This window comes from Hyla sarda, chromosome 2 (genome assembly GCF_029499605.1).
Source record: "Hyla sarda isolate aHylSar1 chromosome 2, aHylSar1.hap1, whole genome shotgun sequence".
NCBI classification, from domain to species: domain Eukaryota; kingdom Metazoa; phylum Chordata; class Amphibia; order Anura; family Hylidae; genus Hyla; species Hyla sarda.
In genome coordinates, this window is record NC_079190.1 from 216,814,774 (window position 1) to 216,833,448 (window position 18,675).

Consider the following 18,675-nt stretch of genomic DNA (forward strand, 5'->3'; position numbering starts at 1 on the left):
TTGGGTTACTTTAACTTATCCAAGTAATTCTGAGATGGCTTTTTATTTTTGGCGAATTGTACTTTATAACATTCAAAGAAGAAGCAGTAGACTGCACTCACCGTCCGACAGTAAGTGCAGTCTACTGCTTCTTCTTTGAATGTTATTTCATGCATCTACTTCGACATTGCACCCTGTAGTTCAGCAGGATTTCAGCGTCGCCACAGCTCCACTCCCGCTGTTATCTTCTTGCTCCTAGTGCTGGAGTGCTGGCCTGCTCCTATCTACATTTTAGAATTGTACTTTATGTTAATGGTAAATTCCCGGTCCATACATTTAGCAGTGTTTCGTGAAAACCATAAAAAAATAAAAAAACAGCATTTTTCTAAATTTGAAACAGTCACAACACATACATTTGTTATTAATTCTCATAAACAAATTTGTCTACTTTGTGTTGGCATCATTTGTTAAATGTCCGGCCCAAGAAAGGAAGCCCAGCAACATGTGGCAGCCGACCCTCCCGCTACTGACATCGGAAAGCACTTCTGAATCCCTTTTACATTGCCATTGCTAACATACGTGATGTAGGACATCAGAAGTTGCCATAAATCTAGCAGAATTTATGACGTGACGGGGTTAATATATAGACATAACTGATTTACCACTGAAAAAAGTTTACACACACATGTAAAAATAGGTTTGGTTTCACTTTAATTTCATGCATGCACAATTGCAAAATCATGAAGAAAGAACCTGGAAATGAAAAGTGGCGCACAGCACATGAATTTTAGCACAGATGCACAAAATTTGATATGTTCACACAATTTTGCCATTTAATTTTAAGTGCAACGAGCACCAAAGTTTGTACAAAAAAATGGAGAACTGTGTTTATGCCTAAGACAAAGTTTTCTTTCACAAACCATACTCCTTTATGTGTACCTGTCGGGTTAATTGAGAAAATGCAGTTTTAAAAGCAGAATCTTTTAATTTACTCATCGCAAATGAGTCAATTTGTAGGTTAACCCATTTCCCCATTGCACTTAATTCTCTATTAAAGGGAACCAATCATCAGATTTTACCCTATATAATGCTTTGCAAAGCGTTATATAGGGTAAAATTGTTGTCCTCACCATCCTCGGGGGACGCTCCTGCCCCAGGGATGGTGAAGATATGAAGTTATAAACTAGTCACCGCCGCCGCAAGTAGTCACCTGGACGGGGAGCTCTTCTCATCTGCTCCGGTTCTTCGGCCGGCAGCGACGCCCCCTCCGCTTGATTGATGGGCCGCGTCATCATTCCGCTCACTGAACAGACGGAGCAGAGTGATGACGCGGCCCATCAATCAAGCGGAGGGGGCGTCGCTGCCGGCCGAAGAACGGGAGTAGATGAGAAGAGCTCCCCGCCCAGGTGACTACTTACAATGGCGGCGGTGACTAGTTTATAACTTCATATCTTCACCATACCTGGGGGCAGGAGCATCCCCCGGGAATGGTGAAAATAAAGATTTGACCCTATATAACGCTTTACCAAGCGTTATATAGGGTAAAGTCTGATGATTAGTTCCCTTTAAGTAATAAAAATCAGAAACTAAAAGTATGACGACAAGAGACACAATGGCTAGGAAGAAAAACCCCATCATCTGACCACCTACGAGAGGATAGCCACCAGGATACGTGTCCAAAGAGCTCAGCATAAGTTCATAGGCCTAATATAAGCAATGAAAGGGCAGCACATACACATGCCCTTTAGGACCTAACAGTTAATACATTTTTGTACTAGTTTAATTAGACGAACCGGACAGCTGTATGAATATTGAACGCAGTGAGTGTATCTTAATAGGTTCAGATATCATAATTCTTACAGTGAAACAGTTATACGAGTACACAAGCACTATGAGTGCACATTTTACAACTGTCAATGCAACGGAAATAAAAATTATGTTAATGTCATGTATGAATACATCAAGGCTTAGTTATCAAGCACGGGCAAAGAAACAAATAGAATTGAAAATTTTAACATTCAATAGAAAAAGTATCCCTGGGAGGAAGAAATAAAAAAAATAAAAAAAAGAACCTTCCCCGCAGCCTGGCTACGACTAAATTAAATAAAAGAAAGGAAAAGCCAACAGGTTGAGAATACAACAGGAAAAGCCAACAGGTGGAGAATACAAATCCTTACCTTCGAGCTGCATCAAAGTTGCTTTTTACAAATTCATTGAATGGACGCATGTGCTCCTCCTTGGTAAATAGGACGTGATTGGCAATACTTTGGAGAATCTGGATTACAAAATTATTCATGTTCATACATTTTAATAAACTATGAAACTACAAAATTTCGTTATATAGTCCCAACACATTCCCATCAGTCCCCATTACAAATGTGCCTTACAATCTAATATGCCTGTCTAGGGACAGTTCCATAGGAAGACAAAGGGCTCTGATTATGTCTTTGAAGTTGAAATGTATCAAGTGTGAAAAATTAATCCACAATACACTAAAATAAAAAGTCACAGATAAGACAGGAACAGGCCAAGTTATAGAATGTGTGTCATCTGAAAAACCTTGTCTTTTTACAGCCTTCTAAATTAATGTAACTATGTAAAATTTTAATGCTTCTAGGTAGTCTTAGGGTGAGTTCACACGGCAGTCTGTCCCCATTTTATCCCCCCTTATAGGTTCCATTGTTGCAGCTTGTAAACAGATTACAAATTCATTTCCTTTTTTTTTTGATGGGAGAAAAGATTGTGCATGCAGTATTTTTTCTTCAGTCACAAAAACGGAATAAAAAACGAATACAGTAAATTTAACATTGAAGGCTATGGAAAACTGATGAGCCTTTAATGTCATCCATTTGCTTCCGATTTTTGATCGTTTTTACTTCTGAGCATGCTCAGAACAAAAAAATAAAAAAATTTTTGGGGGGGAGGGGGGTTATTAACTGAACCATAACGGATACAAATGGATTCAAACGGATAACATAGTGAATTTTTATTTTTGACAGGAGAAGAATGGGACAGGTATAGATGGCTGTGTGAACGCAGCCTTAAACCTAGATATTCCAAGAGTCCATTAAGTTCAACCTAAAACCCTACTGTGCTGATCCAGTAGAAGGCAAAAAATAAAAAATAAATAAAAACACATGAGGCAATTGCCAACTGCTGCATGAAAGAGAAAAAAATTCATTCCAGATTCCAATATGGCAATCAGAATAAATCCCTGAATCAACGTTCTATCCACATAAATCTAGTATCAATAACCAGTAATATTAAATTTTGCACAAAAAACCTCCAGGCCCTTTTTGAACTTATTTACTGAGTCAGACTTCACAATATAATGTGGCAGAGAGTTCCATAGTCTCACTACTCTTACAGCAAAGAATCCCCATCTGTGATTATGGTGAAACCTTCTTTCCTCTAGACATAGATGATGCCCCCTTGTCATGGTTACTGGCCTAGGTATAAAAAGATCACTAAAAAGATCTCTGTACTGTCCATTCATATATTTGTACATTGGAGAAAAGACGTCTGTGTGATCATATAGCACTTTTCTAAATAACCTAATGCTTGAGAGGCAAAACTATATTCACTTAAGTACGCAGCTTTTTTTTTTTTTTTTTTACGTAATCTATATAATTGGAAAACTTTCTGCCAAGTCTTTGTATGATATACAGTACATAATAAAGTGATTGTGTAATAACTATCCTATAAGCAAAGCTTTTCACACTCTGCATATTTTTCATTTAAAAAAAAAAAAATCGGTCAGCTCTATTTGCTTCTAAGAGTCAGACACTGTTGGAAAGCTGTGAGGGTATAAAAGCAGAAAGTACTTTTCAGGGCGCTATGGGAAGTTGCCAAAACTTACAGAATTGCCTCTATTTCTCAGTTGTGTGTCAAGCTGGTCAAGTTCCAAAGCCTGGCACAACTCCTTGCTAGCCCTCCCTAGATTTAGGTGGATAGAACATTGTTCCAGGGATTTATTCTGATTGCCATATTGGAATGTGGAAGGAATTTTCTCTTTCATGCAGCAGTTGGCAATTGCCTCGTTTTTTTGTTTTTTTTTGCCTTCCACTGGATCAGCACAGTAGGGTTTTAGGTTGAACTTGATTGACTCATGGAATATCTATGAGTAAGACTACCTAGAAGCATTTAAATGTTACATGCATTCTATGTGGGGGTTACTCCCCCTCCCATAGACATGAATGGAGGGGGCGTGGCATTACGTCACGTCTCTAGTCCCGGAAGCCCGGAGGTTTTCAAAACTGGAGACAGCCCCACATAGAATGCGGGTGCTGCAGGGAGATTGCGGGGGGTCCCAGCGGCAGGCCCCCCTGGGATCAGACATCTTATACATTTTAAAATGTATTTATGACCATTAGCATATAAAACAAAGGGATACCTTAGACATTAATTTCAAGCCACGTTCAATTCTTGGTGGTGGCTTCTTGTCCAATATCCCTGCTTCATAAGGAGAGACAATGGCCGGATTAATGAACCTAAGGAACATGGCACTTCCAACTGCACCAATGCTGTTCTGCGGAAATCTCTGGCTTACAACCTGCAAAACACGATATTGGGATAATGTAATATTTAGAAGGAAAAGGAATAATGAAATAGTGTATTAGTCATGAGTAACTATCGTTTCAATAATGTATGATTACTAAAAGCAATAAGAAAAACTGTTTGCCTAAAATTATTATTTTAGGTGAACTTTGCAATATGGTAGATCATGTATATTGATGACCTTAAACCGTGGTGCAGTTAATAAGCAGCTATCATTTAGAAATTCAACTAATGAGATGCAGTGATATTAGTTAGCTAGTAGATCAATAAACACAGTCTCTTAGTGTAGTGGTGTCCAAACTGTAGGTACAGTCCCAAGCTTCAGCTGCTATATGCGGACAAACCCACCACATGCAGAGTGTATATAAAGTCCAAAACTGCTACAACTCTTACTACTAGCAAAATCGTGCAGCCATTAGCCACCATATTCGGCTAAAAATTCTGCATGTGGAGGCTGCAATGTAGGACTGTAACCATAGTCTGAATCACACAGTGTTTTACATGGAATGGAAATTGATGGCAATTTGTTAGGAAAGGTATGAAATACATAGTTTGGAACATAGTCTTGGTGCATAATTTCAGCTTTTTGTCAAAAACGCCAGAAGAGACGCATACTCAAAATCTAATAAAAAAAATAAATAAAAAAAATAAATAAATTGCCACAAAAGAAAATTGTTAGAAAAAAAATTATATATATGTAGATATAATGTATATACAAGCTTTTACCCTGTTTTGACCTTCGGTGCTCCGGCCCTGAGACATCTTGTATTCGACACCTATCTGTTTGAGCTGCATGCCGCAGTGCCAGTTCACAAACAGCCGGTTGGTGACCACGGGGCCGGAGTGACGGCCCCTCCCATAGACTTGCATAGCGGGGTAGGAGAGTGACGTCACACGGGGGACGTGACATCACGATACTCCAGCCCCGCGGTCGCCAACTGGCTGTTTGTGAGCTGGCACCGCGGCGTGTAGCTCAAACAGGTGAGTGGCGAATACAAGATTGCGGGGGTCCCCAGCGGCGGGACCCCTGCGGGGGGGGGGGGGGGGGGGTAAGATGTCTCAGGGCCAGAGTACCCCTTTAAAGGGGTACTCCGGTGGAAAACCTTTTTTTTTTTTTTAATCAACTGGTGCCAGAAAGTTACAGATTTGTAAATTTAAAAAATAGAAAAAAAAAGGGGGATTGAGTGCAGCTCACAATAAATTAGCTGAGGTACAATATGGTTGGACACCTACACCTTAGGTGTAATAAATATTTGTAGAAAGAAAAGAAATGGTAACCATAACCTCAAGGCCAATATCAGATAGCCTGATACATGATGACAAATTTAATTTATTTATCATAAAGAACCGTGCTTCAAATATATGATGAAAGCAATAAACATTAAAAAATAACAAGACAATGTTATAAAAACTCCTTACACAGGGCCCTTGTGGGGAGATTAAATGTGTAAGATGAATAATTTAAAATATAAAAATAAAACCACATTACTGAATGCAATAGTTGGAAATAAGTCCGTTATTCCGGCATCTGATAGTTTGGAATATGAGCTTTCCACAGTCCGCAAATCAAATGTTATCAGATATAGACTCTAGTCCATGTGTTTGGACAGAAAGATAGGGTATAGTTACCAGTCAGATGGAGTATTCTGATAAAGCTTGCCAGATGATTGTGCCGGCAAGCACCCGTCCAGATCTGATATTGGCCTTAAGGTTATGGTTACCATTTCATTTCTTTCTACAAAGATTTGTAAATTACTTCTGCTGAATACTACAGTGCTCTCTGCTGACATCTCTTTCCATTTTAGGAACTGTCCAGAGCAGCATATGTTTGCTATATGGATTTTCTCCTCCTCTGGACAGTTCTTAAAATGGACAGAGATGTCAGCAGAGAGCACTGTGCTCGTGATGTCAGCAGAGAGCACTGTGTTCCAAAAAGAAAAGAATTTCCTCTGTAGTATTCAGTAGATAATAAGTACTGGAAGGATAAAGATTTTATTAATAGAAATAATTTACAAATCTGTTTAACTTTCTGGCACCAGTTTAAAAAAAATAAATAAAATGGTTTCCGCCGGACCAAGGCAAATTTTCAACATCTGACATGTCCACTTACTTGGTAATAAATTTGAAATCTGAGATAGTTTTTCGTGAAATATTGTACTTTACATTAGTGGTAAATTTTGATAGATATATTTTGCATTATTTGTAAAAAATAAAATAAAAAATACATTAAAAAAATTGAGGGGACTGTATGTTAGATACCCCCATAAATCCCTAATTTTATAAACTGCACCCCTTTAAGCAGTCAGAATGTTATTAAAGAATTTTATTAATCCTTTAGGCGTTTCACAGAAACGAAAGCAAAGTGGAGGCGGAATTTAAAATGTTTTTTTTTTTTGCATTTTTTCTCATTTTAATCCATTTTTTTCTGTAACAGCAGGTGTTGACAGAGAAATTGCAACTCAATATCTATTCCCCGAATTCTGATGTATTTAGAAATAAATATCCCATATGTGGCCTTTGTGCGCTACGTATCTCTCACACAGGCCTCAGACATGAAGGCGTGCTGTGTGGATTTTGGGGCCTCCTTTTAGTTTAGGATATTTTGTTGGCATCATATACAGTTGCAGAGGCCTTGGGGTGCAAAAATATTTTTGGGAGACAAGCTGACGCTTTCATTGGTACCATTTTGGGGTACATGTGCGACATTGATCGTCTTATTTTGTTTTTCGTCATGTGGTATAAATAACATGTTAACTTAGTCTGCAGGTTGATACAATTTATCTACTTTTATATTTTAGTACATTTATAGCATAAAAACTATTATTGCAAAAACAAACAAAAAAATAATCATGTTTGTACATCGCTGTATTCTGTGAGCCATAACTTTGGGTGTATAATATAGAGAATTGATTTTATTTTAAAAACAAATATTTTTTCATACAAAAAAAAACTACTACATTTCTTCACGCATTTTTATTTATTTATTTTTTACACTTTTCTTTACTAATATACATATAATTCAAAGACTTACACATCTGTACTCCACTGAATTATGCCTATGTCTGTCAGTTTTAGGATAACAGATCAACCTCAACCTTAAGTAGAGGCTGATCTGCCTCTGTTGCCATGACAAAAGGAGGCCACTGTAAGGCCTCCAGTTGCCATGGCAACCATCGGCGCTATGCTTTCACTTTGCAAAGCGCCAATCAGTCACAGAGGGAGCTCCCTCCCTCTGTAACCCTAATAGACGCTGCGGTCACAGTGACCTCAGCGTCTATAGGGTTAACTCAGGATTGGAGCCCAGGATTGAAATAGACATTTTTTTATTCCAATATTGGACACGGCCTTTAAAAAGTACCTGATGATGGATCTTGCAGCAGGATATCTGTTTAAAACTCCTGGCAACTTTAGAGGCTGAGACTTGCAGAGACTAAAGCTATCAGGAACTGTATTTGCAAAAAGTCCATTAGACTTGCATGGGGCTTACAGCAAATAAGTATTCTGATCGCTTCAGTCTCAGGGCAAGATCTTGGCCTCCAAAGTCGTTGGGAGTTTTAAACAGATTCTGTTGCCTGACCATCATCACAGGTGCACTTACATTTTTTGACTGCCACGGATTAATGTCAATTTTATTAGAACTAAGTTAAAGGACATGTCCGGTGCTCACTTTTCTTATTGTATCCGTTCCGGGCTGCAAAAAAAAAAAAAAAGAAAATAAGCTTTATCTTGCCTGCCTACGCTCCCCCGGAGCTCCGGTACAGGCATTTGGTCCCCGGGCTGTATTCTTCTTCCTTCCTGTAAGCCCGGCACGTCACACGGAGCTTCAGCCTATCACTGGCCGAGGCGGGACATTGCTGCGGCCGCTGATAGGTTGAAGCTCCGTGTGACGTGCCGGGCTAACAGGAAGCAAGAAGAATACAGCCCAGGGACCGAACACCTGTACTGAAGCACCGGGGGAGCCTAGGCAGGTAAGAGAAAATTTGTTTTATTTTTCAGCCCGGAATGGATAAAATAAGAAAAGTGAGCATCGGACATCTCCTTTAACTTTGATACTGGCTTGAGCCTTTTATTGTTAAGGAAGTACAAATACATTATGACTTTAGGATTTCTGTCCTTCGAGCCACAGCAAGCATTTAAAGGGAACCTCTTCTTATCACTTTTATACTGTCTTATCCACAAGTTATTAAAGTGGTCCCCAATGGTTTCTGCCCCAATGGCCATTATTGAAAGATCTCTCTCTATACCCATATAGTGACATCTATTAAGGCTGGAGAGGCAGGGAGAAACTTCCAATTACCCAATGATGCATGGTTTGAGTAGAATGAGTGGTGACAGGTTCTTTCCAATTTCTGTACATGTATAAGGGAAGGCAAAAGCTGCAAATAAAGGCAGAGAATTACAGCCTGCTATTGTCTTTCAGCCTGCATAGCCAGCAGTGACCCCAGGAAACATCCAGCTTATTATCACAAATGTTACCATTCAAGGATTATTACAAGATTTGGGGAAGAATTTTATTCCTACTAAGGAGAAAGAACATTACCAGTTACATATTTAGCCAGTCCCTTCACCAATCAGTATCGGACCCTCTGACAGTTATATTTAGGGGGGACTCCTAAATTATGTATCTTTCCGGGGCACAATAGGGAAACGTGTGGATTTCATGACAATTAGTGAGCTCTGCACATCTTGAACTTTATGTTTCAGGTGTCTACTTTCAAAAAAAATATATGGATACTTGGGGGAAGGAGATGTTATTTATAAGTTATGTTGTGTGTTAGTTTAAAGTGTAAAAATTGCGCTGGAAACAAAAGGACTAACTAAACCACTGAAGAAAGTTTGTTACACGATATACTTTGATACTTCCCTGATATACTTTATATCAGTGAAGCCTCAAAGAGATGAAACATCTCCCGCCGCAGGAACCCAGCATTCTAAATACTGTTTAGAGTGCCAGATGCAGCACAGAGATCGTGGGGGGTCCCAGAGACGGGACCCCCAGCGATCAGACATCTTATCCCCTATTCTTATTTGTTCTTCCTATACTTCCTTCATGCACTTTTATAATCCTTCATACATAAAAAAAGAAGGCCAGAACTTCTGTATTCACCGCTGGAGGCTGCAGAAGGTAGACATAAAAATAAGCAAAACAAGGAACAACAGGGGGTGCTACCACTGACATCAATGCAAAATAACTCATAACATACACAGATAAAATATTTATTTTCATATATACTGTGAAAACACACACACATTTATCAATCTAAGACGTAACGGATATTTGTCTCAAACAAATGGTTACCAATCACTGCTCTGCTTTCATTTTATCAGAGCAATTTGAATTAGACACAATGGCCCAGATTCTGCCTTAAACTAAACCTGTCTGCCCATAACAACCAAAGCTCAGCTTTCTTTTTAGCAGAACTCATTAAGATGTAAAAGCTGAGCTGTGATTGGTTGTTACAGACCGAACCAGACAGTTTTGGTTTCAGTTAGATTGATAAATCTAGGCCATTTTTTGTGTCAGAGATTGATAAACCCATGCCAATATTTCCCCCTCTTTCTAAGGAATATCCTCACATGGCACAATTGCAGCACATTTCTTGACAGAATTTTCATGTGGAAATTTCCAGCAACAAGGTAAATAAGATTGTTCTTTCAAATGTGGGGGATCTGCAGTGCACAGTATGTCGATTAACAGATTGTTTCCCCACTGACTTCAATGGTAAAGTCAATCTACCATGTCGTGGATTTCGGTGACTGAAAACTTGTATTAATATCTCAACATATCAGAATTTCCAAATATGCTTCTTTAGGGGTAACACACAGAACAAATAGCTTTAATTGGCATTACATTTATTGTTTATATATAAAAGCCTGATATCTTGGCATTTGCTCACTCTGCTGTTGTCTAGCTGCCTGGGGGTGTTCGCAGGCCAATCAACAGCCACCTGTAATGAAGAAAACTGTGTCCCTGTAGCGGAATGTGACCCTCTGCACAGGGACACACTTTTCTGCTTTACAGCTGGCTCTCTCTCACTCCCTATCCCTAACCCCTATGCCTAATCCTAACCCCTATGCCTAATCCTTACCCCTAACCCCTAATCCTAACCACTAACAGCGATCAGCACTTAGAAGGGCTGAGAGCGCTGAGCTCAGGTCACATTCGGCTATGGGTAACAGTTTTTTCATAACACCGGCACTTCCCAGGCCAATCTGTGGGACTAATACCCATAAAGTGATGCGCAGGAATGCACATTGCAGGGAGCTAAGATAGCCAAATTTAACTCTGTATGATGTAACTTGGTTGGACGTGACTAGATAGCTAAATGAAAGGGAAAGGTTGGACAGCTAAATAAAAGACCCCTAGTAGCTGTGTTTATATGAGTGTGGTTTTTTTACACTTTTATAAGCTAATTTTTAAATGACTGTATATTAACAAAAGTTTTTTCTCTGCAAAAAAGTGAAGTTACTGCAGCAAAACAAACAAAAAAAGAAAAATACATGTTGTGCAATGACACCTACAAGCTGTGTGGAAATGACACCACCTGTATACAACCTAAAGAGTTCTACAATATTACACAAGCTAAACAAATGTGTGGGAGTTATCCTGGAAAAAAACCTGAATGTCCAGCAGCACAATGCAAGGGTTCCTCTACACTGTCTTTTTACAATGCAGGTGCTATCACGTGGACACTACTAGGAGAGTGCTTCCACATAGCATGTGTTGCAAAAACTTCAGCAACTGAGAATTTGTCACTCGGTTCAGAGTACCATCCACATGCCCTGTTCTCAAGACAAATATCTCTGGTGACAAAACCCCATTTAAAGTGCCAAAATAGAATGGTCCTTAAAGGAGAACTGCTGCCTAATATAACATAAGTGTCTCATCCCCCGCGATCTCCTGTATGGGGCCCTGGCTCTGCCACAGCTCTCGCCTTGCAGGAGGCGTGTCGGCCGCAGCATGCCACAGCGGCCCACACGCCCTTCCATGTATATCTATGGGAGAGGTGGAGATGCAGCATCCGTGCATCCCAGTCTCTCCCATAGAGCTTACGGAGATGGAGTGTCTGTCGACCTCTTAGTGAGATCGATAACACAAGTATTAGCCACGCAGAGTCGCAGCAGTGCTGGTCCCCGTACAGGAGATCGCAGGGGGTGGTCCGACCACTGTGACCCCCCGCAAACTCCTCTAGGGTAGGGAATAAGTTTCTATGGCTGCAGTACTTCTTTAAGGGGGTAAAAAGCAGTTGACAAGAAAAACCTGCTGAATTTAGAATGTTGTTAAAATGAAGTTAAGGCGCTTTGTCTCTTTAGTTTTTTGGAGTTAAAGAAGAAGAAATGCCAAACACAATCAAATGCAGCAATAGTGACAGCTTTGTTCTAAATATTATAAATTATTCACACTAGCAGAATAATACTACATCCATTCTTTAAAAAAAAAAAAAAAAACAACTGAAACACTTGCAATGTTTTATTAACTTTGTTGTACCTCCAAATCTAGATGCCTGGAGAAGATCCAGAGTCAGGCGTGTTTCCCCTCACACTGCACCACCCACTCTATCCAAATCATCTTAGAAATAACATTTTACTAGCACTGTACATACAAACTACTTACCTTGGTAAGACTGTTGAAAAAAAAACTCTTAAAGAATCAAGTCAAATTAAAAACAACAAAACACTTTCAACTCGTTTTTTAAAGAAAGAGGTCGCTTTTTAGAAAGAACAAGCTTTGAGTCCCAAGCATCTAAAAAGTAGCAGTCCCAGCATTCCCTCAAGTCTAGAGATAGTAAAAGCCATCCCCATTATTCAAGATCAATGCTACTCAAGCAGTAAAGCATAAAGTAAAAATAAAAATCTCCTCTATCAAATGCTCACACAGAGAAGGCGCGAAACGCAATAGAATTCAGTGTGTTAATTGAAATGAAAGCTATTCTGTGCCACAATTAGTAGAATGATTTTGACAGTGAAGAACTTTGAGGCTGGAGTAAAGATGTTTTAATAGCAGAAAAATATAGAACATAAAAGGTTTGTTTAGGTTTATTTCTGGTTCCAAATGGTCAATTTTTGTGTGTATTTGGGGAGAAAACGGCTGATAGAAAGTTCTCCAGACTTACTGATTTTTTGTTTTCCTTTTTTTCTTTAACGGTAGCTTTATTCAGTAGGGAGTGGCAAGTTGCCTACAGGACAGAGATGAGCACAAACAAGTCACAGCACCAACTACACATAGCAAAATAAATAAAAAACTGAATTAATGAAAAAAAAAACACAATGTGGACTCGCACATACAACTTCACAGAAAAGAATGCAACACATAGTAATGGAATACAGGTCATGAAATTTGTTGGTTTTCTTATGCAGCTCCCAAAATCAATTCTACTATTTATGGTATTCTTAGTTTAAACAACAACAAACCAGCCAAAAAGTAAAATTGTCTAGATGGCATCTACTTTACAGTACCGTAGCAAAAAAAAAATATAAAAAAAAATAAACAGATTTTGAGTTTAATACTCGACATCAAAGGCTATATGAAAGCGATCATTTACAAGAAATTGGAAAAACTTAAATTGGAAAAAAATAAAAAGTGTACAAAAACACAAAACAAAAAAAAACTTGCAACTCAGGTATTACAGATATGAAAAAAAAAAAAAAAAAAAAAGAACAAAGTATTTATCATCAAGTTACTTCCACCTCTACATGACAAACATACTTTCTGATATCCAAGTATATGCAGCTTGCAGCTCATTTAAAGGGGTATTCCAGGAAAATATTTTTTTTATATATCAACTGGCTCCAGAAAGTTAAACAGATTTGTAAATTACTTCCATTAAAAAAATCTTAATCCTTTCAGTACTTATGAGCTTCTGAAGTTAAGGTTGTGCTTTTCTGTCTAAGTGCTCTCTGATGACACGTGTCTTGGGAAATGCCCACTTTTGAAGAGGTTTGCTATGGGGATTTGCTTCCAAACTGGGCAGTTCCCGAGACACGTGTCATCAGAGAGCACTTAGACAGAAAAGAACAACCTTAACTTCAGAAGCTTATAAGTAATGACAGGATTAAGATTTTTTAATAGAAGTAATTTACAAATCTGTTTAACTTTCTGGAGCCAGTTGATATATAAAAAAAAGTTTTCTCCTGGATAACCCCTTTAAAGAATCTGCCATTATTTATTAGACATCTCATTTTGACTGCCATCTCTAGTCTATCTGGACTTGCAGGCTGCATCTCAGGTAGGAGGTATGCATGCTGAAACTCAGCAGCAACTTCTTGATAATTGAGCTTAGAAGGAAAAAATGACTATTACTTTGCAAACCATACGCTAAGAAACAGGTACGCTAACCATAAGAGACAGGTATCATTTGTATTATCAGCTATCTGCCTTTGTCATCAGCTCTGAGCATGAATTATCTTCAAAGCTATGTTCACATTATGCAATTTCTCTATGTCCAGGAGAAATGTCACCATACCATTCTGCCAGGATGCCGATAAATACAAATAAATTCCTGCAAATAACACTTGAACATGGACTGAACATAGTTACTAGTAGACTGCATTAAGACCAATGAACTTAATGGGCCGCACACAGGCACACACACATATACCCAAATTAAGCTGAGAACCCAGCCTAAGACTGGCATAACACATGCAGGTTTTGTGGAAATTATTTTGGCTGCCATGTACAAAGTGGCCACATGCTCATTAAGTCAGTGTATGGTTTCCACAACTACATTAACCACAATAAACCATCAATGAGGTAAGTCAGGTAACTTCCATCAATGCACTATTGCAAAAAAGCCTAGATACCTGTTTTAATTTAAATTAAAAAGAACTTGGTATGAGTGTATTTAATCTAAGTGTGGCTAAAATAAAGCCTATGCATATGCTAAACAGAGATAAGAGAATGTCCTTTTGGCCTCAGGCGGCTGGTATGATCAATCATACATTATTTTTTGTGTGAAAACATTAAAGGGTTATTGTCATTTAAAACAAGTTTTGACATGTTGCCCAGATATGGAAAAATTGTGATCGTATCGGGTCTCATTCCTAAAAACTGCTGTGATTTAAGAAAGTGGACAGTTATTTTAAATGACAGTGGCATTTTAAACTACTTGGATATGCAAAGCATAAATTAAGGGTGAGGGTGAAGGATCACGAACAATCATATACATACATTTTACCTTTACTAAAATACCACAATATACAAAAGACAGTAGATTAAGATATACACACACACACACACACAAAACATAAATAACTAGAAAAACCAATGTGCCAAAACGACTTTATTACATTATGCTTAAAGGGGTTCTCCGGTGCTTACACATCTTATCCACTATCCAGGGATTACGGGCGACCACCAGGCCGGCGGCGTGTGATGTCACGCCTCCGCCCCCGTGTGACGTCACGCTCCGACCCTCAATGCAAGCCTACGGGAGGGGGCGTGATAGCTATCACGCCCCCTCCCGTAGGCTTGCAATGAGGGGCGGAGCGTGATGTCACACGGAGGCAGAGGCGTGACGTCACACGTCACCGGCCCGGTGGTCGCCCGTTATCAGACCCGGAGCGAACACGCTCCGGGGACTGATTACAAATGGGGTGCCGCGTGCATGATCGCGGGCGTCCACAGCGGCGGGACTCCCTCGATCAGGCATCTTATCCCCTATCCTTTGGATAGGGGATAAGATGTGTAAGCACCGGAGAACCCCTTTAATATAAGGCTAACTCTAGTTAGTCACAAGACTATGATTTACATTAAAAACATTATATAGTGTGTAATGCATCTTAAAGTTTACCTTTCATCAACAAAAACTTTTTATAGAATGTAGATAATACCATTATATGTATATTTGTGAAATACATTGGTTAAAAAAATATGTATATTTTGTCCCTGCAGCTATTGCCTGTGTGTCTCAATATGGAGTCCAGCAGGAAGTGAGGGGGGACAAGCCGGGCCCTGGGCAGGGGGGACAAGCCGGGCCCTGGGCAGGGGGGACAAGCCGGGCCCTGGGCAGGGGGGACAAGCCGGGCCCTGGGCAGGGGGGACAAGCCGGGCCCTGGGCAGGGGGGACAAGCCGGGCCCTGGGCAGGGGGGACAAGCCGGGCCCTGGGCAGGGGGGACAAGCCGGGCCCTGGGCAGTGGGGACAAGCCGGGCCCTGGGCAGTGGGGACAAGCCGGGCCCTGGGCAGTGGGGACAAGCCGGGCCCTGGGCAGTGGGGACAAGCCGGGCCCTGGGCAGTGGGGACAAGCCGGGCCCTGGGCAGTGGGGACAAGCCGGGCCCTGGGCAGTGGGGACAAGCCGGGCCCTGGGCAGTGGGGACAAGCCGGGCCCTGGGCAGTGGGGACAAGCCGGGCCCTGGGCAGTGGGGACAAGCCGGGCCCTGGGCAGTGGGGACAAGCCGGGCCCTGGGCAGTGGGGACAAGCCGGGCCCTGGGCAGTGGGGACAAGCCGGGCCCTGGGCAGTGGGGACAAGCCGGGCCCTGGGCAGTGGGGACAAGCCGGGCCCTGGGCAGTGGGGACAAGCCGGGCCCTGGGCAGTGGGGACAAGCCGGGCCCTGGGCAGTGGGGACAAGCCGGGCCCTGGGCAGTGGGGACAAGCCGGGCCCTGGGCAGTGGGGACAAGCCGGGCCCTGGGCAGTGGGGACAAGCCGGGCCCTGGGCAGTGGGGACAAGCCGGGCCCTGGGCAGTGGGGACAAGCCGGGCCCTGGGCAGTGGGGACAAGCCGGGCCCTGGGCAGTGGGGACAAGCCGGGCCCTGGGCAGTGGGGACAAGCCGGGCCCTGGGCAGTGGGGACAAGCCGGGCCCTGGGCAGTGGGGACAAGCAGGGCCCTGGGCAGTGGGGACAAGCAGGGCCCTGCTCAGTGGGGACAAGCAGGGCCCTGCTCAGTGAGGACAAGCAGGGCCCTGCTCAGTGAGGACAAGCAGGGCCCTGCTCACTGAGGACAAGCAGGGCCCTGCTCACTGAGGACAAGCAGGGCCCTGCTCACTGAGGACAAGCAGGGCCCTGCTCACTGAGGACAAGCAGGGCCCTGCTCACTGAGGACAAGCAGGGCCCTGCTCACTGAGGACAAGCAGGGCCCTGCTCACTGAGGACAAGCAGGGCCCTGCTCACTGAGGACAAGCAGGGCCCTGCGCACTGAGGACAAGCAGGGCCCTGCGCACTGAGGACAAGCAGGGCCCTGCGCACTGAGGACAAGCAGGGCCCTGCGCACTGAGGACAAGCAGGGCCCTGCGCACTGAGGACAAGCAGGGCCCTGCGCACTGAGGACAAGCAGGGCCCTGCGCACTGAGGACAAGCAGGGCCCTGCGCACTGAGGACAAGCAGGGCCCTGCGCACTGAGGACAAGCAGGGCCCTGCGCACTGAGGACAAGCAGGGCTCTGCGCACTGAGGACAAGCAGGGCTCTGCGCACTGAGGACAAGCAGGGCTCTGTGCACTGAGGACAAGCAGGGCTCTGTGCACTGAGGACAAGCAGGGCTCTGTGCACTGAGGACAAGCAGGGCTCTGTGCACTGAGGACAAGCAGGGCTCTGTGCACTGAGGACAAGCAGGGCTCTGTGCACTGAGGACACGCAGGGCTCTGTGCACTGAGGACACGCAGGGCTCTGTGCACTGAGGACACGCAGGGCTCTGTGCACTGAGGACACTGTGGACAAGCAGGGCTCTGTGCAGTGAGGCTCTGTGACTTGCTATGGGCTCACACATCAGAATGAATGACAAACCAGCAGCCTGCACAGAGCCCTGCTTGTCCTGCCCTCACTTCCTGTATTTGGACTCCTCATAGAGACACACAGGCAATAGCGGCAGGGATAGCACTTTTCTTTACCCAAAAATATACACTTTTTTTTAACCAATGTATATTGCAAATATACAAATAATGGTATTATCTACATTATAAAAAAACTTTTTTTCTTGACGACAGGTACACTTTAATATTAGTTTGCATAAAAAAAAAAAAAAGATTAGCATCAATATAGAAGCGTGCGCGTACCAGAAGTTTGGTGCAAAATCTGTTTATCAGATAAAAATGAATTAGACAAAAATAATAGTTTTGCATTGTGTCCAACAGGTGGGTGGGACTTAAGAAAAAGTGAGCATGGTTTTACATACAAGGGAGTTGTCTTAAATGCCTCCAAAATGCACAAAACATGGGAAAAAATATAAAAATTTTTTCTGTTTGACATCTTTATGTTTTGTGTATCCCGGGATATAGGAGGTGTATTTTTCCATTTTGTTCCATGGACCTTAGCAGGCCTAGTCTCTAAAATTGTATTATGACACTATAAAATATTGACTGCATAGTCTAGCTTGCAGCTTTGTATTGCATTTCATTATACCCACAGCCCTATTTTTACATTGGATTACTAAATAAATAATATTTCTTATTGTCGTCACATAGATTTTACTTTGAGATGCTTCACAGTATTACCCAGTGAGTACGTAAAAGACTAATCTGAATGAGCAATGTGAATGAGATTGAATTACAGGAAAGGCTGATATTTAAGGACACACTATTCATGTAATATTCATCACAAAAGGACTGTTTAAAATTCCCATGTCGTCTCTATAGTCTGCTTTTTTCGGGCTGTCAGCAAATCTGCACTGTTTCTGTTAACTCAATACAAGCATTGTCTGGCTGTATGACCATAACAATCTATAAGAACTAAAATTCAGCCATTTTCATGACTTGTGGATTATTTAACAAAATAAAATAAAAATAAAAACTTGTAAAAAAAACAGTCAAACATGTATTTTTCAGAGGGTTCAAAATGTTGAAAATAAATTTTAATTGTATTAAATACAATTAGTCTTTTCTTTTAAAATAGATGTGCAATTTTTTTTTCTCACAACCAATCTGAGGGCTCCCACATCACTAATATGCCCTGTTACTTCTGCTAGTTTCCAGGTGAAAAGAATGTATTTTACCTGAGGTTATGAGGATAAAATTTACTCCATACTAAAATTGATGTGATCATCAAACTGGATTGCTGGCGCTGGTGGTCGTCGTTGCCAGCAGCAACCAAATTTCCAGCACAGGTTCTACAGCTTAGAACCTTTCAACTAGTGCAAGGTCCTTAAAGGAAATCTGTCATCAGAATCACCCGCACTAAACCTGTTACACAGGCTTGTAGTGCGGGTGATC

At 41.7% G+C, this 18,675-nt stretch overlaps 1 protein-coding gene across 7 annotated transcripts in view; it reads right to left on the reverse strand.

Moving 5' to 3' along the window:
- NF1 (neurofibromin 1) overlaps positions 1 to 18,675 on the reverse strand; it is a 241,565-nt gene that overhangs the window by 117,301 nt on the left and 105,589 nt on the right. For 4 of the 7 annotated variants that reach the window (XR_008888649.1, XM_056556350.1, XM_056556349.1 and 1 more), the window contains 3 exons: positions 12,651 to 12,713; positions 4,373 to 4,531; positions 2,157 to 2,254 (listed from right to left, as the gene is read on the reverse strand). Coding sequence is in view for 6 of the 7 variants with exons in the window: in XM_056556350.1 (XP_056412325.1) it covers positions 2,157 to 2,254; positions 4,373 to 4,531; positions 12,651 to 12,713 (320 nt within the window). In the remaining variant the exon portion in view is untranslated. The remainder of the gene's footprint in view (positions 1 to 2,156; positions 2,255 to 4,372; positions 4,532 to 12,650; positions 12,714 to 18,675) is intronic. The other 3 variants (XM_056556352.1, XM_056556351.1, XM_056556354.1) reach the window with 1 other exon arrangement.